Raw genomic sequence first — 21,234 nt, forward strand, 5'->3', positions numbered from 1 at the left:
ATGAACTCACCCAGTTCTCACAAGACCGCACCTCCTCCTCAGACAATGCACTAGAATTTCTTCCTTTTCTCTCTTACGTGTCAGATCTCCACACTCTACAGTCATTCCCCTGAGCTTAAGTCATGCTGTCATCTGTCCAAAACTCCCCTTTCCCCTACAGGAATGGCCCCTACTTCTCACCTTCCCTTGACAGCCACACTCTCCAAGAGGGGCTGCATTTGGTATGTAAGAGAAGATGGGGGGAAGAGGAGGAGGGATGTCCCTACATATGAATGAGAAGTGAAATCAACACCCAGTCATTAATCAACCTTTTCCCGAATTAAAAAGAAAAATAAACCCAGGCACCTGACATTCCTAAAGGTTTTCTAATATACCAGCGACATAATACAAACCTTTTTAAGAATTCTTTTTAATTTGCTCCTTGCAGACACCGTCTAGCCACCACATCGCACGCACCCCCCTATGATTTCAGACATCAAATATTAACACAAAGTGAGAAATGCAAAAAGAAAGGGGGTTAATCAGACACCTTGAGAGAAAGAAAAAAATAACACTGATTCAATGAGAGCTGCTAATGAGGCTTTTTGTTTTGGTAGGTTAATTTGGGAGTCTGATGACTAAGAAGAAAATTTAAGCTTCTCAGGTGACTGCTGTTGATTATTATCAAGTTTTTTTAATGAAAGAGATGCCTTTGCTTAATTCTATAGCTTATGAATTTCAGGTGTTTATCTGAAATCCGTGTCCACCCCAGTATGTAGAAAACGCTCCTCATTAGCAAATTGAAAGACCTCCTCTTATTGATTCTGGATTATATTTGACAGATGAGCATTTCAGACTATGAACTGCTGATATTTAAATACATTACCCTAATACTCTTTAAGCATTGCCAATTGTAAACCTCATTAACTCCCAGCGTGTGGCCAAGGCCTGGATTTCATCGCAACAACCTCACAAAGTGAAAACAGGTATATAAAAATGATTTTATCATCAACAACATTATTATATCCTCCTTCACCTTGTGAAGTATTTAAAGGCCATACTTTTTATTTTCCCCTCAGATTAAGATCAAACATGGGAAAGGCAGAGAACAGACTTATGTGTGATTTAGTCACACATTTTTAAATCATCAGTTTCTTTTTCATTGTTTCTTCTTTAACACCCTTATTCCTTATGTCTCAAAATGAGAATTGGCCCAGGAATGATTCTCTGTACTCTGAAGAGAAAGCAATTCTTTGCTGATTATATTGCTATCATTTTGATTCAATAAACCTAAAGGTCAGAAGGCTTTCATGGTCTGTATTCGTAATGAAAATCAGGATCAAGGAAGCTTTTGCCCTTCCGCTCCACAGGGGGTTTCTGTCCTCCCTGAGCTCACCTTAGGACACCTGGGATACAGGAGGACAGGTGTACCACACCAAATTCCCCACTTGGCACTGTCCCTGGAGCGGGGACTGAGATGGTGGTAAAAGGGACATGTCAGCTCATTAAGAAATCAGGATTTCTGGGACGCCTAAGTGGCTCAGTTGATTAAGCGTCCGACTTTTGATTTCAGCTCAGGTCATGATCTCCCGGTTTGTGGGTTCGAGTCTCATGTCAGGCTCTGAGCTGCCAGCACGGAGCCTGCTTGGGATTCTCTCTCTTTGCCTCTCTCTCTTTCTCAAAAATAAATAAACACACATTAACAAAAAAAAAAAAAAAGAAATCAGGGTTTCTGATCTTCCTTTTTTCTTTTTTAATTTACATCCAACTTAGCATATAGTGCAATAATGATTTCAGGAGAAGATTCCAGTGATACTCCTTTTTTCAAAAGAAGAGCCAACTTCTATTCTTGCATGGAGTGCAAAGAAGTTCCACGCCTGAGATGGAAAACGTGTATGTGTTAAATTCATACATATGATCTCAGCAAACCGATTAGATGCCAGAGCTGGCCAAGGCCCACCCACACAGTCAGGGGTCAGTTTATACTAGATAGTGAGCATCCTGAGCCCAAGAGACCAGGCACCCAAACACATCCAGCTTATTCTGGCCCCCACTTAGTCTCCCCAAGTAAGAAGGTCACGTACTAGGAAAAACAGCTTTTGAGTCCCAGCTGTCTCTAGTGAGATATCAGTTAATAATAAACAACAAACAGAAAACATGTTTGCAAAGCTCAAAGGGACACACATAAAATTTATTTTTACTTGCTCTTGGTAGATAGTTGTGTGAATAATGTATAAAAATTACCCTTGGATGATACACAAAAAAACCCCTTCATTCCCATTTTAAACAAAAACATAATGATGAGAAATCTAAAACACACATCAAAAATCATACAGACAAATCCAAAGTCAAGCACAGAGTTCATACTGTTTAGCTAAAGTAAGAGGGTCTGGGCCCTAGAAGTCCTTCTACTCCTCTTCCTCCTTGCTTTCCTCCTCTCCTTTCTCTTCAAATGCTGCAACAAGCCCTTCTTACCCATGAGGTCCACCATACAAAAGGCTTCCAGGACTGGGCATTCAAAGTTTCTTATCATCTCTCTCAAGGAATTTCACAAATTGATTAAACCCATTATTAAATCTATTAAAAGAATGGAATTTGGGGAATCTAAACACAACAGGCAATTAGAAGAGAGGTGGGGACAGGTGAAATCAGAGAATATATGTGGGCTGTAAGACAGGCACATTAGGCCAAGACTCAAATTATCCTTTGATGGCTCTTCATTGCTCCCAAAATAAAGGCCTACAATCCTTAGTATGAAGTACAAGTTCCTATGTACTTTCCTCCACTATGCTCTGCATTTTCTGTGCTCCTGGTATGCCAGCCTCTGCATTACAGAATATGAGCAAGCAGCTCATAGAACGGAAGTCTGACCAAGTCACTACCCAATGAAACACTGAATCAAAACCAAGAGTGCTCCAGAAAATCCGAATCCCTTTACCATAAATTCTAGCAGTGCACAGATGTTTAAGTTTCCATGCCTAGAGTTCAGCCCAACCCTATACATAAGTGAAGCCTCCAGAGAGGGACTGTGCCCTCACAGACAGGGTTTGCAGCAGAGGTTTCTGCCTGGAAAATGTCGGGATCTAGCCAAAAGTTACTACTGGAAAAAAAAAACTGCTCAGAATCAGGCTATTTGGTTTCCATCCCCCGCATATTCTTTGCAAGTACAGGCTTTCTGAACCACGGAGAAAAGAGCTATGTTAGGGTATTAGTCTCCTGGGGCTGCTGTAACAAACTACCATAGACTAGGGTGCTCCACACAACAGAAATTCATTCCGTCACAGTTCTGGGGACCAGAAGTCCAGAAGCAAGGTGTCAGCAGGGCTGCACACCCACCAAAGGGAGACTCTTCACTGGAGAATCCTTCCTTGCCTCTTCCAGCTGCTGGTAGCCCTGATGTCTGTATCACGTCTCTCTACTTTTTATAAGAATACTTACAGCAGGGGCGCCTGGGTGGCTCAGTCGGTTAAGCGTCCGACTTCAGCTCAGGTCATGATCTCACAGTCCATGAGTTCGAGCCCCGCGTCAGGCTCTGTGCTGACAGCTCAGAGCCTGGAGCCTGCTTCGGATTCTGTGTCTCCCTCTCTCTCTGCCCCTCCCCTGCTCATGCTCTGTCTCTCTCTGTCTCAAAAATAAAAACATTAAAAATTTTTTTTTTTTTTAAAGAATACTTACAGCATTTAAGGCATGGATAAGCCAGGGTGCTCTCTTCAAGATCCTTAATGTAATCACATCTGCAAAGACACTTTTTTCCTAATAAGGTCACATTTCCAATTCTAGGGATTATGACTTGACATCTCCAGGTGGACACTATTCAGCTACTACAGTGAGTAACCTAGAATTTGAACTAGAACTTCCATTCCTCAATACTCCTGGGCTCTCATAATTTAAGGGAGTAAATACTTCTTAGTAGATTTACTCATATTTGGTCAACAAATTGCTGTGAACCAGAGGCCAGATACTGGATCAGACACTGGAGATATTAAAATATGCAGGACCTGGCTTATCCACTCCAGAAACCACAGCTGGTGGACCATTATCTACCTAAAAATGACTATTTCAATTCACCATGACATCTGGGTCAGCACAGCTGCCATTATTTTGAAATCTTAAAGTTACCAATCTACAAACAGTTTTTCAAGTTTGAAAAAGATTATGCACTAGAATCCCTCTGGCCAGCCAAGAGATGTCATTACACCCAAAGAGAGCCTGGCCAAATGGAGCCCATGCCAGTGTTTTCCCTTTGTTTGGTGTATGTGCTGTGCTTCCATGGGCCAGCATGTGGCTTCACCGTGTAATTTTTTCAAGAACAGTAGTTGATTTGGGAAGATGATTTGTGACTTGTGAACTTGAGAAATGCTATGCTTCCAAAGGAAGGGGAAATGAAGGCATTCACAGTTTTACATTGAGAACAGATGTATGGTTATACCTATTTGTGAAGGAAATACTGCGGAGCTTGGGTCAGGGTCAGGGAAAATGGCACATGAACATCTGAACAAGTCTTGGGTCTTAGGCAGGTCTCGGCTCAAACAGCAGCCGTGTGCTACTGGCTCAGAAAGCATAAATAGTTTAGACAAGTTCTTCAACATGATCAGTGCTTTTGGAAAGAATTACCACACTACATATGGTGAAACTTAAAATACTTCTACCCTTGTGTCCAGGAACGGCTCTAAGTTCTTTCAAAGGAATTAATTAAACAAAAGGAAAACTAAACACTGAAACAACTCTGTAAGGGCATGATTTCATAGAGTATGGTTGGTATGTAATCTCATAGACTATGAAGCTATTTAACACTGTTAATGTGAACAGCATATGGAAATATGGAAATTGATTGATATAGTCTAAAAGATTATAAAAGAACTGCAATTAATATTCATTCAGATTATGAAAAATATTGATGCAGGTTAACAAATCATAGAAGATACTAAAAAAGACTCTAAACCACCGTGTGGGGATGAAAAGATTATGGGTGGTTATTTTCCCTTTTGAAACTCAGGTTTCTGCAACTGGGGAAAAAAAAAAAAGTCACAAGGCAATGGACTGAGGCCATCTAAGATTTTCTCTGTCACAGTGAAAAACTGAGATTTAAGTTAATACAAAATCTGAAAAAAAAGTCAAGTTAAAGAGGATGATGAGATTATGAGAGAAGAGGCAGTTTGAGACACTGGAAAGGTCAAGGTCTTTGAAGCCAGACAAGCTTGGGCACCTTTTGGGGGCAAATTGCTTGATCACTAAGAGCCTCAGCTGTCTCATCTGCAAAACCAGGAAAACAAAGCCAGCATTTGAGATTTGTGATAAGATTTTGAATATATATATATATATATATATATGCACAACATATATTACACATTGTTCTAACTCATTGAATCGAAGGCTACTATTTTTGGAGAGTACATACAAAAGTAAATAGGAAAAGCATGTATGTTAATGGTGATAGAGATGGGAAAAAAATTAGAAGGTATCACAATTATAGAAGTTAATATCCATAAATATATTAATAATTAGGAACCAAAATGTTCACTGAGTTAAAAATAGAAGAAGAAAAAATCCTGTAATGTTAAATTTAAATAGGAAATGTCATTATGAACTTTTGATTTTTTAAAATATATTTCTCTGTTCTTTTTACTGAGAAGACAGAGAAGTAGTAACAACCTTGTAACAAGAAGCCAGTGCCCAGCTCTCAGTTTCTAAGCACCAATCCCAATCTAAAGGAACCAGGACTTCTTGAAGAGAACAGTGATTCCCAGGTTAGAGGCAGAAACACCCACCCAGAGCCTAGAATGGCTGATTTGCCTAAAGCAAAGAGCACTCAAAGACGAGGGCACAGGAGCTAGGCCCAAGGGTCCCCCCTTGCCAAATCTGAGCATCTAAGAGAACAATAGTAATAGATTATAATACACTGAATTTAAAATGAAAACTTCCACGAATTTATACTGGTAAGAAGAGAGAAAGAAAACGGGGTAGAGGAGAGAAAACTTTTCCTTAACAAAGAGTGCTAGACAATAAATATAGGAGAAATGACAGAATTAGAAAAATCACCACAATGTGATACCCGATTCAGGAAACGATCATTGTGGATGCTAACACTAGTGGATGAAGAGTTGCTGAGAAACAGGATATGCACATGTCCTCAAAGTATCTGTTCATTAATTACAAACAAAAATTATCATAAATATACAATCTGGGGGGACGCCACCCTAACCAAGCAATCAAACTTAGCATCACTGATGCTGCAACATGTTTCTGACGAGGTACAGCAGAAAGTACAGGATCTCTCCTAACCTGCCCCTTAACGTGAATCCAGGCCTGAAGAAGCAATCAGGCAAGTCCAGAATGTGGAACCTTCAATAAAACAACTGGCCCAGGTTTTAAAAGCCAATATCATGAAAAAAAATTACAAGGTTGTTCTAGATTAAAAGAGATAAAACAAATAAAGGTAGTACAAGAACCTTGTCTGGATCCTAGATTTAAAAAGAAAACAAAACAAAACAAAACCACGATGAGCCGTTTGAAGTGGGAGGGAGGTGGAGAGATCCAGTATACTGGAATACAGACTGGAATTTTGAAGATACTTCACATTATTGTTAATTCTCCTAAAAGATTATGGTATGGCAGTTACGTGGTCTCCTACTTATTCTTGTTCTCCTACGTTCTTATTCTTAAAAGATAGATGCTAAACTATCATGATGTCTGTAATTTATAATCAAATGGCACAACCAAAAAAGAAAATTATGTGTGTGCATATATTTGTATGTAGAAAATGTGTGTTGAAAACATGAATAGACACTTCTCTAAAGAAGACATCCAGATGGCCAACAGGCACATGAAAAGATGCTCAACGTCACTCCTCATCAGGGAAATACAAATCAAAACTACATTCAGATACCACCTCACTCCAGTCAGAGAGGCTAAAATGAACAAATCAGGAGACTATAGATGCTGGAGAGGATGTGGAGAAACGGGAACCCTCTTGCACTGTTGGTGGGAATGCAAATTGGTGCAGCCACTCTGGAAAACAGTGTGAAGGTTCTTCAAAAAATTAAAAATACACCTACCCTATGACCCAGCAATAGCACTGCTAGCAATTTACTCAAGGGATACAGGAGTGCTGTTGCGTAGGGGCACTTGTACCCCAATGTTTATAACAGCACTCTCAACAATAGCCAAATTATGGAAAGAGCCTAAATGTCCATCAACTGATGAATGGATAAAGAAATTGTGGTTTATATACACAATGGAATACTACGTGGCAATGAGAAAGAATGAAATATGACCCTTTGTAGCAACGTGGATGGAACTGGAGAGTGTTATGTTAAGTGAAATAAGCCATACAGAAAAAGACAGATACCATATGTTTTCACTCTTATGTGGATCCTGAGAAACTTAACAGAAGTCTATGGGGGAGGGGAAGAAAAAAAAAAAAAAAGAGGTTAGAGAGGGAGACAGCCAAAGCATAAGAGGCTCTTAAAAACCGAGAACAAACTGAGGGTTGATGGGGGGTGGGAGGGAGAGGAAAGTGGGTGATGGGTATTAAAGAGGGCACCTTTGGGATGAGCACTGAGTGTTGTATGGAAACCAACTTGACAATAAATTTCATATTAAAAAAAATACGTGGCTCTTAGGGGATGTTGTTATTTGTATTAGTAAGAGTTTGGAGCCCAAAATTCTGCACCTAATGGTAAATGCCAACTGCAATCTTAAGCAAAATCAGGAAAAGCTCATTTTTAAAATGTGAGAACACTGGTAGGGGGAAAAAAACCCAAAGGTCTTTTGCAAAGAATCATTTAATTTTAGATGGTCTGTCTCTTTCTTCCAGCTTGGGTAGAATACCTTTCTTGGAGATTTGGAATCATCCTATTATTCTGTCTCTTAGATTCATATGACTTAATCATATAGAAGATTTCAAAGTTATTTGAGCAGAGGGAAAGATCATAGAAAAGTTATGTTCATAGAGCTATGTTTTACATTTTCTCACAATTTTTACAGTTCCCTTGAAAAATACCAGTATACATACAAACACTCTGGTATATCTCACACCAGTCATCAACTATAGTAAGTCTCTGGAACCACAGGGGTGCCTGAGTGGCTCTGTTGGTTAAGCATCTGACTTCAGCTCAGGTCATGATCTCATGGTTCCTGGGTTTGAACCCCGCGTTGGGCTCTGTGCTGGTAGCTCAGAGCCTGGAGCCTGCTTCAGATTCTGTCTCCCTCTCTCTCTGCCCCTCCCCCACTCACTCTCTCTCTGTCTCTCAAAAATAAACAAATGTTAAAAGAAAAGTCTCCGGGGGGTGCCTAGGTGGCTTGGTCGGTTAAGCGTCCAACTTCAGCTCAGGTCATGATCTCACAGTTTGGGAGTTCGAGCCCTGCATCGGGCTCTGTGCTGACAGCTCAGAGCCTGGAGCCTGCTTCACATTCTGTGTCTCCCTCTCTCTCTGCCCCTTCCCTGCTCATGCTGTGTCTCTCTCTGTCTCAAAAATAAACAAACATTAAAAAAAAAAATTTTTTTTTAAAAGTCTCTGGAACTATAAGCCACTTTACCGTAAAAAAAAAAAAAAAAATACACAGAATCATCAATTGTGATAAGCACTTTAAAGGAAATGTTAAAGGTATTATTTCTAAAATAATGAATTAATTCTAATAGGTAGAGAAAATGCTTTTAAGAGATGGGAAGGTATTCAGTGACTTCTTAATCTTTAAAACAACAGAAAGCTCTGTTGAACAAAAAAATAAATAAATTGACCAACATACCCATCTTTGGTCTGATCCACTACACCACTTAAAAGTTCCACAGTCTTTGGATTAGGGTGGCTTTCTCCAAAAATGTTCAAATATCGAGTGACGAAGTCATTGGGAGACATAAAAAATTCACCATTTTTTTCAATGCTTGCATACTGTATAGGAAAAAAGAGAAAAGATATTTTACCCTCAAAAGCATATAATCATGAGATCAATATTTGAAAAAGCTGAAAATATTCAAAGGATAAAACATCAGATAAGATAATCTACTCTTCCCAAGGACAGTTATTTCCCAACACTTCATAGAAAAAACAAAAACACATGAAGTCTGCCAAGATTTAGGTTCATAACAGTGGTTCTCAACTGAGGGCAGGTTAGCTTGACTGTCCAGCTTACAAACACCAATGTCCCCTAATAGCCAAGTCCACCTATGAGGACCAGTCTTTTCTATATGTCACCTGTCTTTGGTGGGCAGGAGACGGGGAGGGTGTTCTCTAGCTTGGTACTTCCTCCATTGTTTCCATTTTTCTTCACAGGGGAACATCTGACAGTGTCTGATGACAAATTCTGACTGTCATAACCAGGGGGGAGGGATGCTCCTAGCATCTAGTTGTAGAGGTCAGGGAGGCTGCTGAACATCTACAAGGCACAGGGTGACCCCTTACACCAGAGTGATCCAGCCCCAAACGTCATCAGTGCTGAGAATGAGAATGAAAATTTCTGGCTTACAGAAATTTGGAAAAACAAATTACATCTTGTTTTTGGCAAGGACATAGAAAAAAACAAAAAAACAATTAATTATAAAATCATGGATGGAAACGACCTAATTCTTTTGCCCCTATTCCTGTTTCAAGGGCACCAATAATGCAGGAAAAGAGGACAAACAGGCTAAACTAGAAAGCAAACTATGAACTGCATGGTTTCCTGTGGGATTTCACAGAAGAATATGTGAAAGGGTACTCTAGAGTGGAAGTGGTCAACGAGAGACAGGTGGCACCCAATGCCTGTTCACAGTGTTCCTCTTGCCTTGGCGACACAGTCCAACTCCTGAAAGCAGGAACCTGCTCATTCCTGTTCCGTGGAGTCCCTCGGGCCGTGGTTAGTGCTGAGAAACAACATGGGATCATATGGTATCCTTACGGAGCAGGAGAGGACCTCTTGATCCTGGGGACAGAAGAGCGATTTGGGGGTGGGGGAGTGAGGACTGTGAGCTACAGGAAGAACAAGGCTGGATGGGTGACAGGAACCACAATGGACGATGTGGGGAGCACAGTGGCGTGAAGTGCTGATGACAGCACCTCCACTCCCTCTGCAGCTCCAGCAGCAAGTCCCATTAAAACCGTTTCTGGGCATCTGGGTGGCTCAGTCAGTTAAGTGACCAACTCTAGATTTAGGCTCAGGTCATGATCTCCCCATTCATGGGATTGAGCCCCACATCAGGCTCTGTGCTGACAACGAGGAGCCTGCTTGGGAGTCTCTCTCTCTCTCCTTCTCTCTCTCTCCCTCTCTCCTCCCCTGAAAATAAATAAATATAAAAATTGTTTTTAAAAGTCCCTTGTTATTTATACATTTTAATTCCAATGCAGGATAAACTCTTGCTTAGATACTCAGTAACAAGCTTTGGAGTCCCTCAGGCCTGGGCTGAGCCTGCACCGAGCTCTGCTTCTACCTCTTGCCACCTGTATGACCTCAGGGAAGTAAAGCTTTCTGGGTCTCTAGCTCCTGACCTATGAAATGGGGGTAACAACATTACCTGCTTCATAAAGTTAATGCTAGAAATAAATGAATAATCATGTAATGTACTTAGCACAATGTGCTACACACAATAAGCACTTTATAAATGTTCTGTATTATCAGTTTGAACATTTTCTAGCATGGTACAAAAGAAAAGCTCAAAAATGGTCCAAGAATCCCAGTATTCTTCAGTTAGCATTGAAATGGCTTTTTGGAAATGCAGAAGAATTAGATTTTGATTTTCCTGAGGCAAACAAGGACAAGAAATATAAAGGGAATGTTGCTGCTAATTATTACAGCGATCCTATGATTTAGACTTATACCTATGTTTGCTTATAGTGATGAATAATTAATTTATTTAAAATGCAATTTCACTCTTCTCCCACCAGTAGATGTTTAGGTTATTTCTAAATAAAGCTAAGGTAACTGACTTTGCACATAACAATTATCCGAATTCCTAACAATCTTCAAAGGGTAGACTTCTGGAAGAGAAATTGTTGAGTCAAAGGAGAGGAACTTGAAGGCTCTTGATACTTATTATCACACTGCTCTCCAGAAAAGATTGTACCAATTTACACTCCCACCAGCAGTGCTGGACCATGCCCTTTCTCCCGTCCTTTGTCTCTCAGATTTGTTGCAAACATTTTTCCAGTTTGGTATTTTTATATAATTGAGTCTACAGATTTTTTTCCACCTTTGCAATTCCTTCTATTACTTCTAAGTCTAGAAACTAGGCCTTCCTCATCTCAAGACTAATATTCACCCATATTTTCTCTGGGCTTTTTTCAAGTAGGTTTATCTCTTAAGTTTCAATACATTGGTACTTGATTTTTCACGTGGTTTGAGGTCAGGATCCTTCAACTTTAGTTTTCCCCACTTAATTTCTCGGTTGTCCTAGGAGCACAAATGAAATCATTCTTATGACATGTTCAACACATACTGATTATCATATGGTCATCAGGGAACAGCTTGGCAAGTAAGTCCATCTTCAACACCAGTTCTGACCAGTTGGCAATGAATGGCTCCCTAAGGTAGACAGAGGCTCTCCTCCGAGGTGGCTGCCAAATTCCAGGGAGGAATGCCGGACAGGCTGACAGTTCTTGTCATCCCTGCACCAGGAATCCTTGCAAGATTACATGCATCTTAATTGCTACAATTAGAAGGAAAGCTCTGTCAGCGCAAGATTTTCTCCTGCCTTTCTCATTGCAGCATCCTCAACATCTCGGACTGGTGGCAGGCAGAGAGTGAAACATGTTCAATAAATATCTGTCGAATGAAGGCACGCACTACTTCCGTCCTGGGAATTTTCTGGGCCATGATCACTCTTTGGTTTTCCCCGAAATGACCTTTAGAATCATTGTCAAGCTGCTGACCCCTAAAAAAAATTCTACTGAAAGTGAGAAATAAAATTACAATGCCATACCTCTAACTCATACACAGGATAATTAAAAAGTAATAACAAGTGTTGGCAAAAATGTGGACAAATGCAATTCTCATACCCTGGTGTTATAAGAGTAAACTGTTAAACCACTTTAGAATGCTGCTTGGGAATATGTACTCTAACTGAACAGACAACCATAGAAACAGCAATTTCGATCACAAGTATGTCTAAAAGAAACGTGTGTATATATACATATGTGGTGTTTATACACACATATGTATATACATATATAGAAAGAATAAAAACGTACTTTAGCATTTTAATGTCCACGGAAGCATTATTTTGGATAGCAAAAAGATGAAAAATAACTCAAATGTCAACCAACGGTAGGATATGTAAATGAACTACTGTAGGACAGTCACACAATGGCATATAATGCAGCAATGAAAATAAACAACCACACACAACGAGGATGAATCTGAACAACTAGAGCAAGAGCAAAAGAAATGAGACACAAGAAAACATGGTGTATGATTCCATTTACATAAAGTTGAAAGCCAAACAACTGGTTACCCTTAGGAGGGGTGCGTAGTGACTGAAGGGGCATCGGATGGCTCCTGGGGTGCTGGTTCCATAGGTGTGCTCCCTTCGTGAATGTTAATGGAGCGGTACATTCATGATTTGTGCACTTGATTCATACCTCAATAGTTTTCATTAAAAAAAAAGAAAATCACTGAGATATTTTCTGCCCCATTTTTTGGAAGTGATAAATAATTTTGTAAATGTAAGAACATGTTAATCTGAACACAAAAAACAGTTTCCTTCAGTTTGCAAAACCAGCTCATCACCGAGGCTGGAGTAGTCTGCTTTGTGATTATAGTAAAAATATCAAAGGTTGTTCCTCGAATTGATGGACAGACCGATCATAATAAGAATATATTGACAAAGGTGCTCCACTGCTCCTGCGGCAGGGAACAGAGGGGCCCCTGTCAGGGGAGTGGACTTCGCAGCTACCACGGATTCTTCTTTGGGAACAGATTTTACAAGTGACCTGAAGCCTCTCTTTCTTATAATTTTTTTTTAAGTTTTAATATGATTAAACATACACAAGTTATATGCAAAAATGCAGGTTCAAGAGTATTGAACTAGCATTACTGCTAGCACAGGAGACAAGACAACTAAGCCTTCAATAACAGGAAGCCGCTAGATGAGCGAGAGTAAAACCACTGTATGTGGAACAGCACACAACACTAAAAATACTGTAGAAATGCAATCAATGACAGGAAAAGGGTTTCCTAACGCATCAAGTGAGGAGGAAAATTGGATAAAATGGTATTTTTTCTCCTGTTAAGGAAAAAAAGATTTACATACACAGAGACAGAAATACAGAAAGGTAGCTATATAAAATACACATTTATATATAAACATAGATTGTATCTATTGGGTGGAATCACAAGTTACTTTTCTTTACACACTTGTGCTTTTTCAATTTTCGTCAATGAATATAAAGGTTTTCACTTCAATAGTTTTCAAAAAAGAAGTTTTTCCAATTTTGTTAACACAAATTTTAAATACACATGTTTTGTTGACAAAGAATCATTATAAAAACCCGAGTGCAACCCACTATGTATTATTATTACAAACTGTAATATGGCCTATTCCCCTTGTCTAGTCCCTTTACCCAGTTTTCCCACCTCCCACATCTTACACTACAGGCATCAGCTACGTCCACCTCTGTACTTGTAAACGCTAGGTATCACCCGCTTTGGTCTCCCTTGAGCTAATGGTTTCCTTCTCAATTTCCCCATTCTTAATTACTGGCACCTCTCTCACCCAGACGGTATATCCAATGGTCATATTTATCCCCTGTTCCCTCTCACTCATCACACAAGACCATTTTCATCAAGCAGTCCTTCAAAATGTCTTTACCTTGCCCACTCACCATTTCCCCTACCGCCACAACCCCAATCAAGTCTTTAGGGCCTCACACCAGGGTTGCACCCAACACTGCCAAACTCATGGGCCTGCACTACCAACCAAATCTCAAACCCATCCTGCCAGCGTCACTGGATGACTCGGAAAACCTCCGATGGCTTCCTATTGTTCAGCAGACACGCCAAATTCCCAGTTATCTTTCTAATTTTGTCACCCACACCCTGTAATGCTTGGCAGACTCCCTGGCACAAGGCTGAATTTAAATAAACATTTGAAGAAGGAGCAAGAATCCTTCAACCTGGAGAGGCTGTCTGCTCCCAAACCCATTTCCAGGCCTCTGTCAAATGTGGCCCTCTCCCCTGGAACTCCCCACCTGCCCTCCTCCCTGCCTCTCCAGCCCCACTCATCCCGGGGCTCCCCAAGTTCCCTTTCCAAGGAGCCTCCTCTGACCACTCCCCACCACGGGGACCACTCTCTCCATTTCCTGTGGCATTTTTAAACCACATACCTGTAGGTCAACCTACATCCTTTCTTACCTGCTGCATGCCTGTAAATCTGGCCTCTTGTATACAAGCTGATCTCCTTGAAGACATGGTCCCAGCTTATACTTATTTTGCACATCCTACTCACTGCAAAGTTTCTGGGAGCTTTATTTAAACTGTAAGCACTCAGTGCATCTGTCCAAATTAACACGAAGGAGCACCAGAAGTGTCAGGCAGGCAAAAAACGCATGTCAACATTTAGGTTAGAAGCAAAACTGAGCACACCTAGACTTCAACTTCCACACCCAGACAAAATGTTACCACCCACTTATCACCAGAACAGGCTGCATAATAAATGCCTCGGGCTAGGAGTGCCCTATACCAAGTCCCGTCCTACCGACCATCCCAGTGCACTGCCCAGGGGCCTGTGCTGCAGCCCACCCCCCCACCTGGCACTCTCACAGAACTTTGAGTGAAACCTTTGTTTCACACCTGCTGTTTCCTCTGCCCAGAACAGTCTTCCTCTGCCCCACAACCCTCCACTACCTCCTCCATCTGATAAGTACCTACTCATTGTCTAGCCCAGCTGAGACACCACAACCTCTCTGTAACTTCAATGACCCTTGCTAGCAAGATGTAATTAGCCCCACATCAGCTTCCTACTAATTAAGGCCATATAATGCTTATCAACCATGTTATGGCTTTTTTCTACACTCACACACAGTGAAATAGTAAACGGCAAGGGCCATGAATTATGCATCTTTATATCCCCAACGCTTAACACTGTACTTAACACACAGTAAGCAACTCCCCCCCAAAAAAGAAAGAAGAAAGTGGCATTGATTTGAATCGTTCTTAAGGATAAAACAAAATAAGTCAGAATTGGGCCCAGTGCAGTCCTCCAGGACCCCGCTTTCCTTATCTCTCCCAGATCCTCTGGCTCTCTCTGACCTCCGCAGTTGCCAACTCCCTGCTATTGGCACATCTGGTCCAGAGGTCTACTTCCCCCAAGCTACAGAAGCATCTTCTTTTTTTTTTTTTTTAACATTCATTTATTATTGAGAGACAGAGAGACACAGAGCGTGAGCAGGGGAGGGGTAGAGAGAGGGGGAGACCTAGAATCTGAAGTAGGCTCCAGGCTCTGAGCTGTCAGCACGGAGCCCAACACGGGGCTCGAACCTACAAACTGCGAGATCATGACCTGAGCCAAAGTCAGTCGCTTAACCAACTGAGCCACCCAGGCGCCCCTACAGAAGCACCTTCTAACTAGTTTAATACACAGAAGGTAGGGTATTTGTTAGAAAGAAAAGTCAGGAAAAAGTCACAGAGAGTCAGCAAAGTAGTTAGGTTTATAGAGTGCTTACTGCTGATCCATACATAACTAGAAAGACCAGCCACAGTGGAGACGTGCCTGGCACAGCCCCCACAAGCCCGATCCCTATTCTCCTCCCACCACAACACCATCTGTGCCAGATGGTAAACAAGAGATCCCCCGCATGCTGAGCCAAGGTGGATTTGTGTTGGTACTACACTGCCCAGGCCCTATGAGATCACCCGAACCTCTGCCAGATCCACAATCCCTTCCAGAAACTGCTGATCGCTGTTTTCTTCACAGACAGCCCCTGCCCCCCTTCCTGGCCCCATCATCCCCTTGGACTCAAAGCCACACTCTCACTCAAAAGCTACGTTGTCTTAGCCACCCCAAGAGAAGACAGCACTTCCCTAGCTGGTCCCAAAGACTCCACCGCAGCCCTCAGACCCACATCCACAGAAATCTCACAGGTGACTCTCCAGAACTCTGCATGCAATTCCTACCCTCCTTTGGTCTCCCTGACCAATATTTGCCTCCACCATAGACCTGCCTGCTGTTGACATGGAGCAGCTGGAAAAGACACGTTGTTCCAAAGTAGGATCTTAAACTAACCTTGCCAGCTGCCATGTGGCCTCAAAAGGTAGACGCAGTTTTTACCTGGAGCCTTTCCACCAAATCGTGCCAAAAGACCAGTAGGTATCCACGATGCGCCACCTATTAAGACACTCTGAGCTGTCCCCATTTCCTGTCAGAAGGGTGCCCACAACTATTGCTAAACCGAAGTAATAGAGTTCAAAGAATGATTATGACTTTGCCAGGTCAAGTTAATGAGCTTTATCCATTTTTCTAGGCTCTCTGGCAGCCCGCTCAAGTGCTCTTCTCCTGCAAGAGGTCTTCCCGAATTACATCGTAAGAGTTTTATAATATAGACCTTAAATATACATACTAACAATGTCTATGGTTCCCTCATACACACCTCATCCCAATTATGGTGGGCCCTGAATGCAGAGCAACAACTAGGCCAAGGTGAGAAAGCATTTCTGTTTCCTGTCCTTTCATTCTCTAGAATCCTTTTCTACCTTAGAATCTCTACACAGTGTTGTCCTCTTGGGCTAAAACCAAATTTATAAACAACTCTACTTTCTTACACATAATCCAAACCTCCTCACAAATCTATCCCATTTCCTCCCCCAAAAACTGCTCATATTTTTAACCATTTCCTTTTGAAGCCTCTCTCTCTCGTGTTTGAATCATTTAATTTCAAGCATTTACTGAATCAGTATCTAATGCAAATCAGGTGCTGGGCACTTTCATCCAAGTTTTTTCACTGAATCTTTAAAAATTTTTGTAACTTGTTATGAAAATGCTCACACATGTACAATATAGAGAAAACAGGGTAAGAAACGTAATGATCCATCTACCAGTTTCAAAAACCATCACCACACCAACCATAGTTCACCAAAACTGGACAATTTAAAAGCAAATCTCGGACATCATAATCTCATCTGTAAATACTTCAGTGTGTATCTCTAAGAGAAAAAAACTCTTCGTAGCTCTCGCAATAAGAATACCATCATCCGGCCTAAAAATCAATCAGTAACAATTCCTTAACACCAGATAACCCTGTCAGTGTTCAAATTCTCTGATTTCTTGGTATTTTTTAATAGTAACACAATTTGATGAGGAAAGTGATGCTCACGGTATTGGTAACTTTCTGAGCCATATTATCTGGGACATGACAGACAGTCAAGTTTCTCATTTGAAGCCCTGGTCCTCTGTCTGTACAGCACAGCTGGTTTTCCATCATGTTTAGAAAAAGCTCACATATATGCTTTTAAAATGATCTTTATAAAAGTGTCCTTTTCTGAGTCCTTTAATTCCAGGTGAGTAACATTACATGTGGTTCACCGTTTGGGACCCGAGGTAGACTTTTAATTAGAGTATCATTCATTCACTGCCCAATGTCACAACCTAGGGGAAATGTAAGACACCAAGGAAATATGTGATATCTGTTGTGATCTAATATGTACTGTTACTCACACCGAGGGCTCCTCACCTGGCACTACAGTTGCAATTAAATGAGGGTAATGACAATGAGGGTGACAACAATGGGTTTCTACAAAGAGAGGCAAGGGTAGTTGTCTCCGGATAGATAAAGGATCATGGGAATTTTACAAAGAGCTTTAAACATCTTAGGAGAAAAAGCATGATCATCAAACCGCACAGGTGAATCCTGGAAAGATAAATGAGTCGTGAGACTAAATGCCCCAGCAACTCCTTTCCAGTATCTGACACCATATGAGAGAAAAGGAATTAAAATGTAAACCATATTACCATCACAAACAATCACCTACTAGTTTCTGATGCATTTCAAAAAATACATATAATTGTAACAGATCTCTTTCCTAAGTCTTATGTAAAGATACCTTTGGGGATTTTTTCAAAAAAATATAACAATGAAATAAAGAGCTGTTTGAAAATAATCTTTAAAAATTTGAGAACACAAATCAAATAAGAAACAAAATAGATTCTTTTATACTGACCTTCAAAAATATTGTTCTAAGCTCAGCTGGATCTGCTCTCTTGGTTAAAACCACCTATAAATAAACATAAAAATGTTTATATTATTAGAACAAAGCTGAGACATCAAGCTAGCAGACTGAAAGAAAATAAACTCCAGGTTAGAAATTAGTGGATTTCGTTTTTGTAGTTAGAGCACCAAATTTCCCCAGTGCATAAACTGCTCCCTGGATTTTAAATTGGACTCCTTATGTGGCTTCTAGAATGATAACAGGCTGTGCAAGAAACCAGTAAAGCTCTTAATATGTGGTCTAATGAATATCATTTTTTCCAAAAAATAAGTAGAAAAAAAGAAAAGCTGAAACAGATTTGGAATCACCTGGCATTTTTAAACTACACACCAAAGTGACCCATACCCTTTCATAGAGGAATATTAAATATCAAAGTACAACTTGTTTGTTAACTATGCAAGAGAACATAGTTCTTAAGGAAGTTAGTGAACAAGGCAAATCATATTAACAACCAAGGGAATTACTTCCCACAGTTCCGCCAGGAATACACATGAACGCCTATCTGGGCATGCCATGTGAGCTCTCCTCCTTTCCCCGACTTTTAATTTCAGAAGTCAGAAGTCTCCAAAGGTATGACTATTATTCTCCACATTCTCGAAATACAAGGGGCTACGGTTACCTTTCAAGAACAAAATTTGACAGATTAGCTCAGAATAGGTGTTGTGCTTAATTCCCCAGCCCACAAAGTCCAAAAACATTAGTGGGGAAAAAGCAAGACAAACTTGAATATGGCTACCCCAGGCTAACACAAAAGAGTCCTTATGTGGAACCAAACAGTGGGCTTATTCAGTGTCCCATCACCCAATCCTGCTGGCAAAAACCGTCATGAGACTGAATTCTCACCAAGCACAGCGTCACCCCATGATACAGCCAAGGAGGGGTTCCTGGAACCACCCTAATACCGGAGCCATGGCACTATCCACAGGGAGATTTATGCAAATTGTTCTAAATCCTTTCTGTGTGTTTGCAAAGGCTCTTCTGAGATCTTTGGACAATGTGTTCTCTGTCTCTAAATATGTAACTGCCTGAGCTTCTTGGTCTGCCACTGTCAGGAATAATTTTATTAACTAATCACTGGAATGGGAGAGGTAGTTTTTCTGAAACAAGTTGATTGGTCACCTTGTTTCCCAGAGCAAGACTGATAACTCCTTTAATTTCAGCTGAGTACTTGCAACCACCAATGCTACTTTTATCCATAAGATTTGGTAATCTTTAAAATTCTGAATTAGTGTTCTTTGGTGTTCATTTAAGGAGGAGAAAACAGAATGCTAACCAACCTAAGAATAATGATAGTGCCAACCTAAAGGTTTCAGGAGAAGATTCCTTCCTTTCAGGTTTATATTCTGAGAAAGGCAGAATAGGCCAAACACCACTGGAGAAGATGAGACAGCATAAAAACACCTCAACCTTCTTTTTTTTTTTTAATTTTTTTTTTTTAACATTTATTCATTTTTGAGACATAGAGAGAGGCAGAGCATGAGCGGGGAAGGGGCAGAGAGAGAGGAAGACACTGAATCTGAAGCAGGCTCCAGGCTCTGAGCTGTCAGCACAGAGCCCGATGCAGGGCTCAAACTCATGAACTGCGAGATCATGACCTGAGCCGAAGTCGGACGCTCAACCGACTGAGCCACCCAGGCGCCCCTCAACCCTCTGAACAGCAGAAAATACTCTCCAGTTCCACATTTCAAGACAGCCCATAAGTATTTTTTAGAAGGCATATGGTGACCCTAGGTACTTAGCTGAGTTTCCTTTTAAAAGCAAAGGTAAGTTTCCACAAAGTGAACCATTCTTGCTCCATTTGAATACCACATCCTTTAAAATCTAATTAATTCACTATGCCATGCACTTCATAAAGTCTTCCCTGGGCAGAGTGAACTTCCCCTGCCCTAAATTCCCATAGCATTCTTCCATGACTAACCCCCACATGCACATTCAGTGTTCCCCACCAGGACTACACCTCTCTGAGAGAAAGAAATAAAGCTTTCACTCTGTAACTCTGCTAAGATCTAAGGCACAGGAGAACACCATCCATACGGGAAGAAAATAATGAAGATTAGAGCAGAGATAAATGAAATAGAGACTAAAAGGACAATAGAAAACATCAATGTCACTAATAGCTGTTTCTTTGTAAAGATAAACTGACAAACCTTTAGCTAAACTCACCAAGTAAAATGACAACTCAAACAAAATCAGAAACAAAAGAGAAGACATCAACAACTGACACCACAGAAATACAAAAGATCATAAAAGACCACTATGAACAATTATAGTAATAAATGGGACATCCTAGAAGAAATGAATAAATTCAAGAAACATATTACATAAACACATTACAAACCTACCAAGACTGAATCATGATAAAATAGAAAAATCTAAAGAGATCAATACTAGTTAGGAGATTGAACCAGTAATTTAAAACTTCCAAAAAAGAAAAGTCCAGGACCAGCTAGCTTCACTAGTGAATTCTACCAACCATTAAAAGAAAAATTAATACCAATCTTTCTCCAACTATACAAAATATAGAAGAGGAAGCAACTCTTCCAAACTCATGGGCCCAGCATTACCCTGATACCAAAATCAAACAAGGATGCCACTAGAAAAGAAAATTACAGGCTAATATCCCTGATGAACACATATGCAAAAATCCTCGACAAATATTAACAAACGAAATTCAACAGTATATCAAAAAGACCACACACCATGATCAGGTAGAATCACTTCAGCGATGTAAGGACAATTCAACATCCACAAATCAGCTGATATGATATACCACATTAACAGAATGAAGAATAAAAATCATATTTTCATCTCAATAGACAGAAAAAACACCTGACAAAGTTCAGAATCTATTTATAATAAAGATATCTCAATAAAGTAGGTATAGAAGGAATGTATCTCAACATAATAAAAGCCATATATGACAAGCCCACAGCCAACATCATACTCAACAATGAAAAGCTGAATGCCTTTCCTCTGAGATCAGGAACAAGAGGAGAATGTCCACTCTTGCCACTTCTATTCAACATAGTTATTGAAAATCCTAGCCAGAGCAACTAGGCCAGAAAAAGAAATTAAAGGCATTCA

At 40.5% G+C, this 21,234-nt stretch overlaps 1 protein-coding gene across 4 annotated transcripts in view; it reads right to left on the bottom strand.

The window, feature by feature from the left end:
- The window catches only part of SLC25A13 (solute carrier family 25 member 13), a 185,185-nt gene that overhangs the window by 136,351 nt on the left and 27,600 nt on the right, over positions 1 to 21,234 (bottom strand). For 2 of the 4 annotated variants that reach the window (XM_047096290.1, XM_047096289.1), the window contains exons 2-3: positions 18,103 to 18,156; positions 8,728 to 8,870 (exon numbers count right to left, since the gene is read on the bottom strand). In XM_047096290.1, coding sequence (XP_046952246.1) covers positions 8,728 to 8,870; positions 18,103 to 18,156 — 197 coding nt within the window. Of the gene's footprint in view, positions 1 to 8,727; positions 8,871 to 14,301; positions 15,314 to 18,102; positions 18,157 to 21,234 lie in introns of those variants that run through there. The other 2 variants (XM_047096291.1, XM_047096292.1) reach the window with 2 other exon arrangements.

This window comes from Lynx rufus, unplaced genomic scaffold (assembly GCF_022079265.1).
Source record: "Lynx rufus isolate CCGP_SWC_20201006 ecotype Redwood Valley unplaced genomic scaffold, mLynRuf1.p SCAF_4, whole genome shotgun sequence".
Lineage (NCBI taxonomy): Eukaryota > Metazoa > Chordata > Mammalia > Carnivora > Felidae > Lynx > Lynx rufus.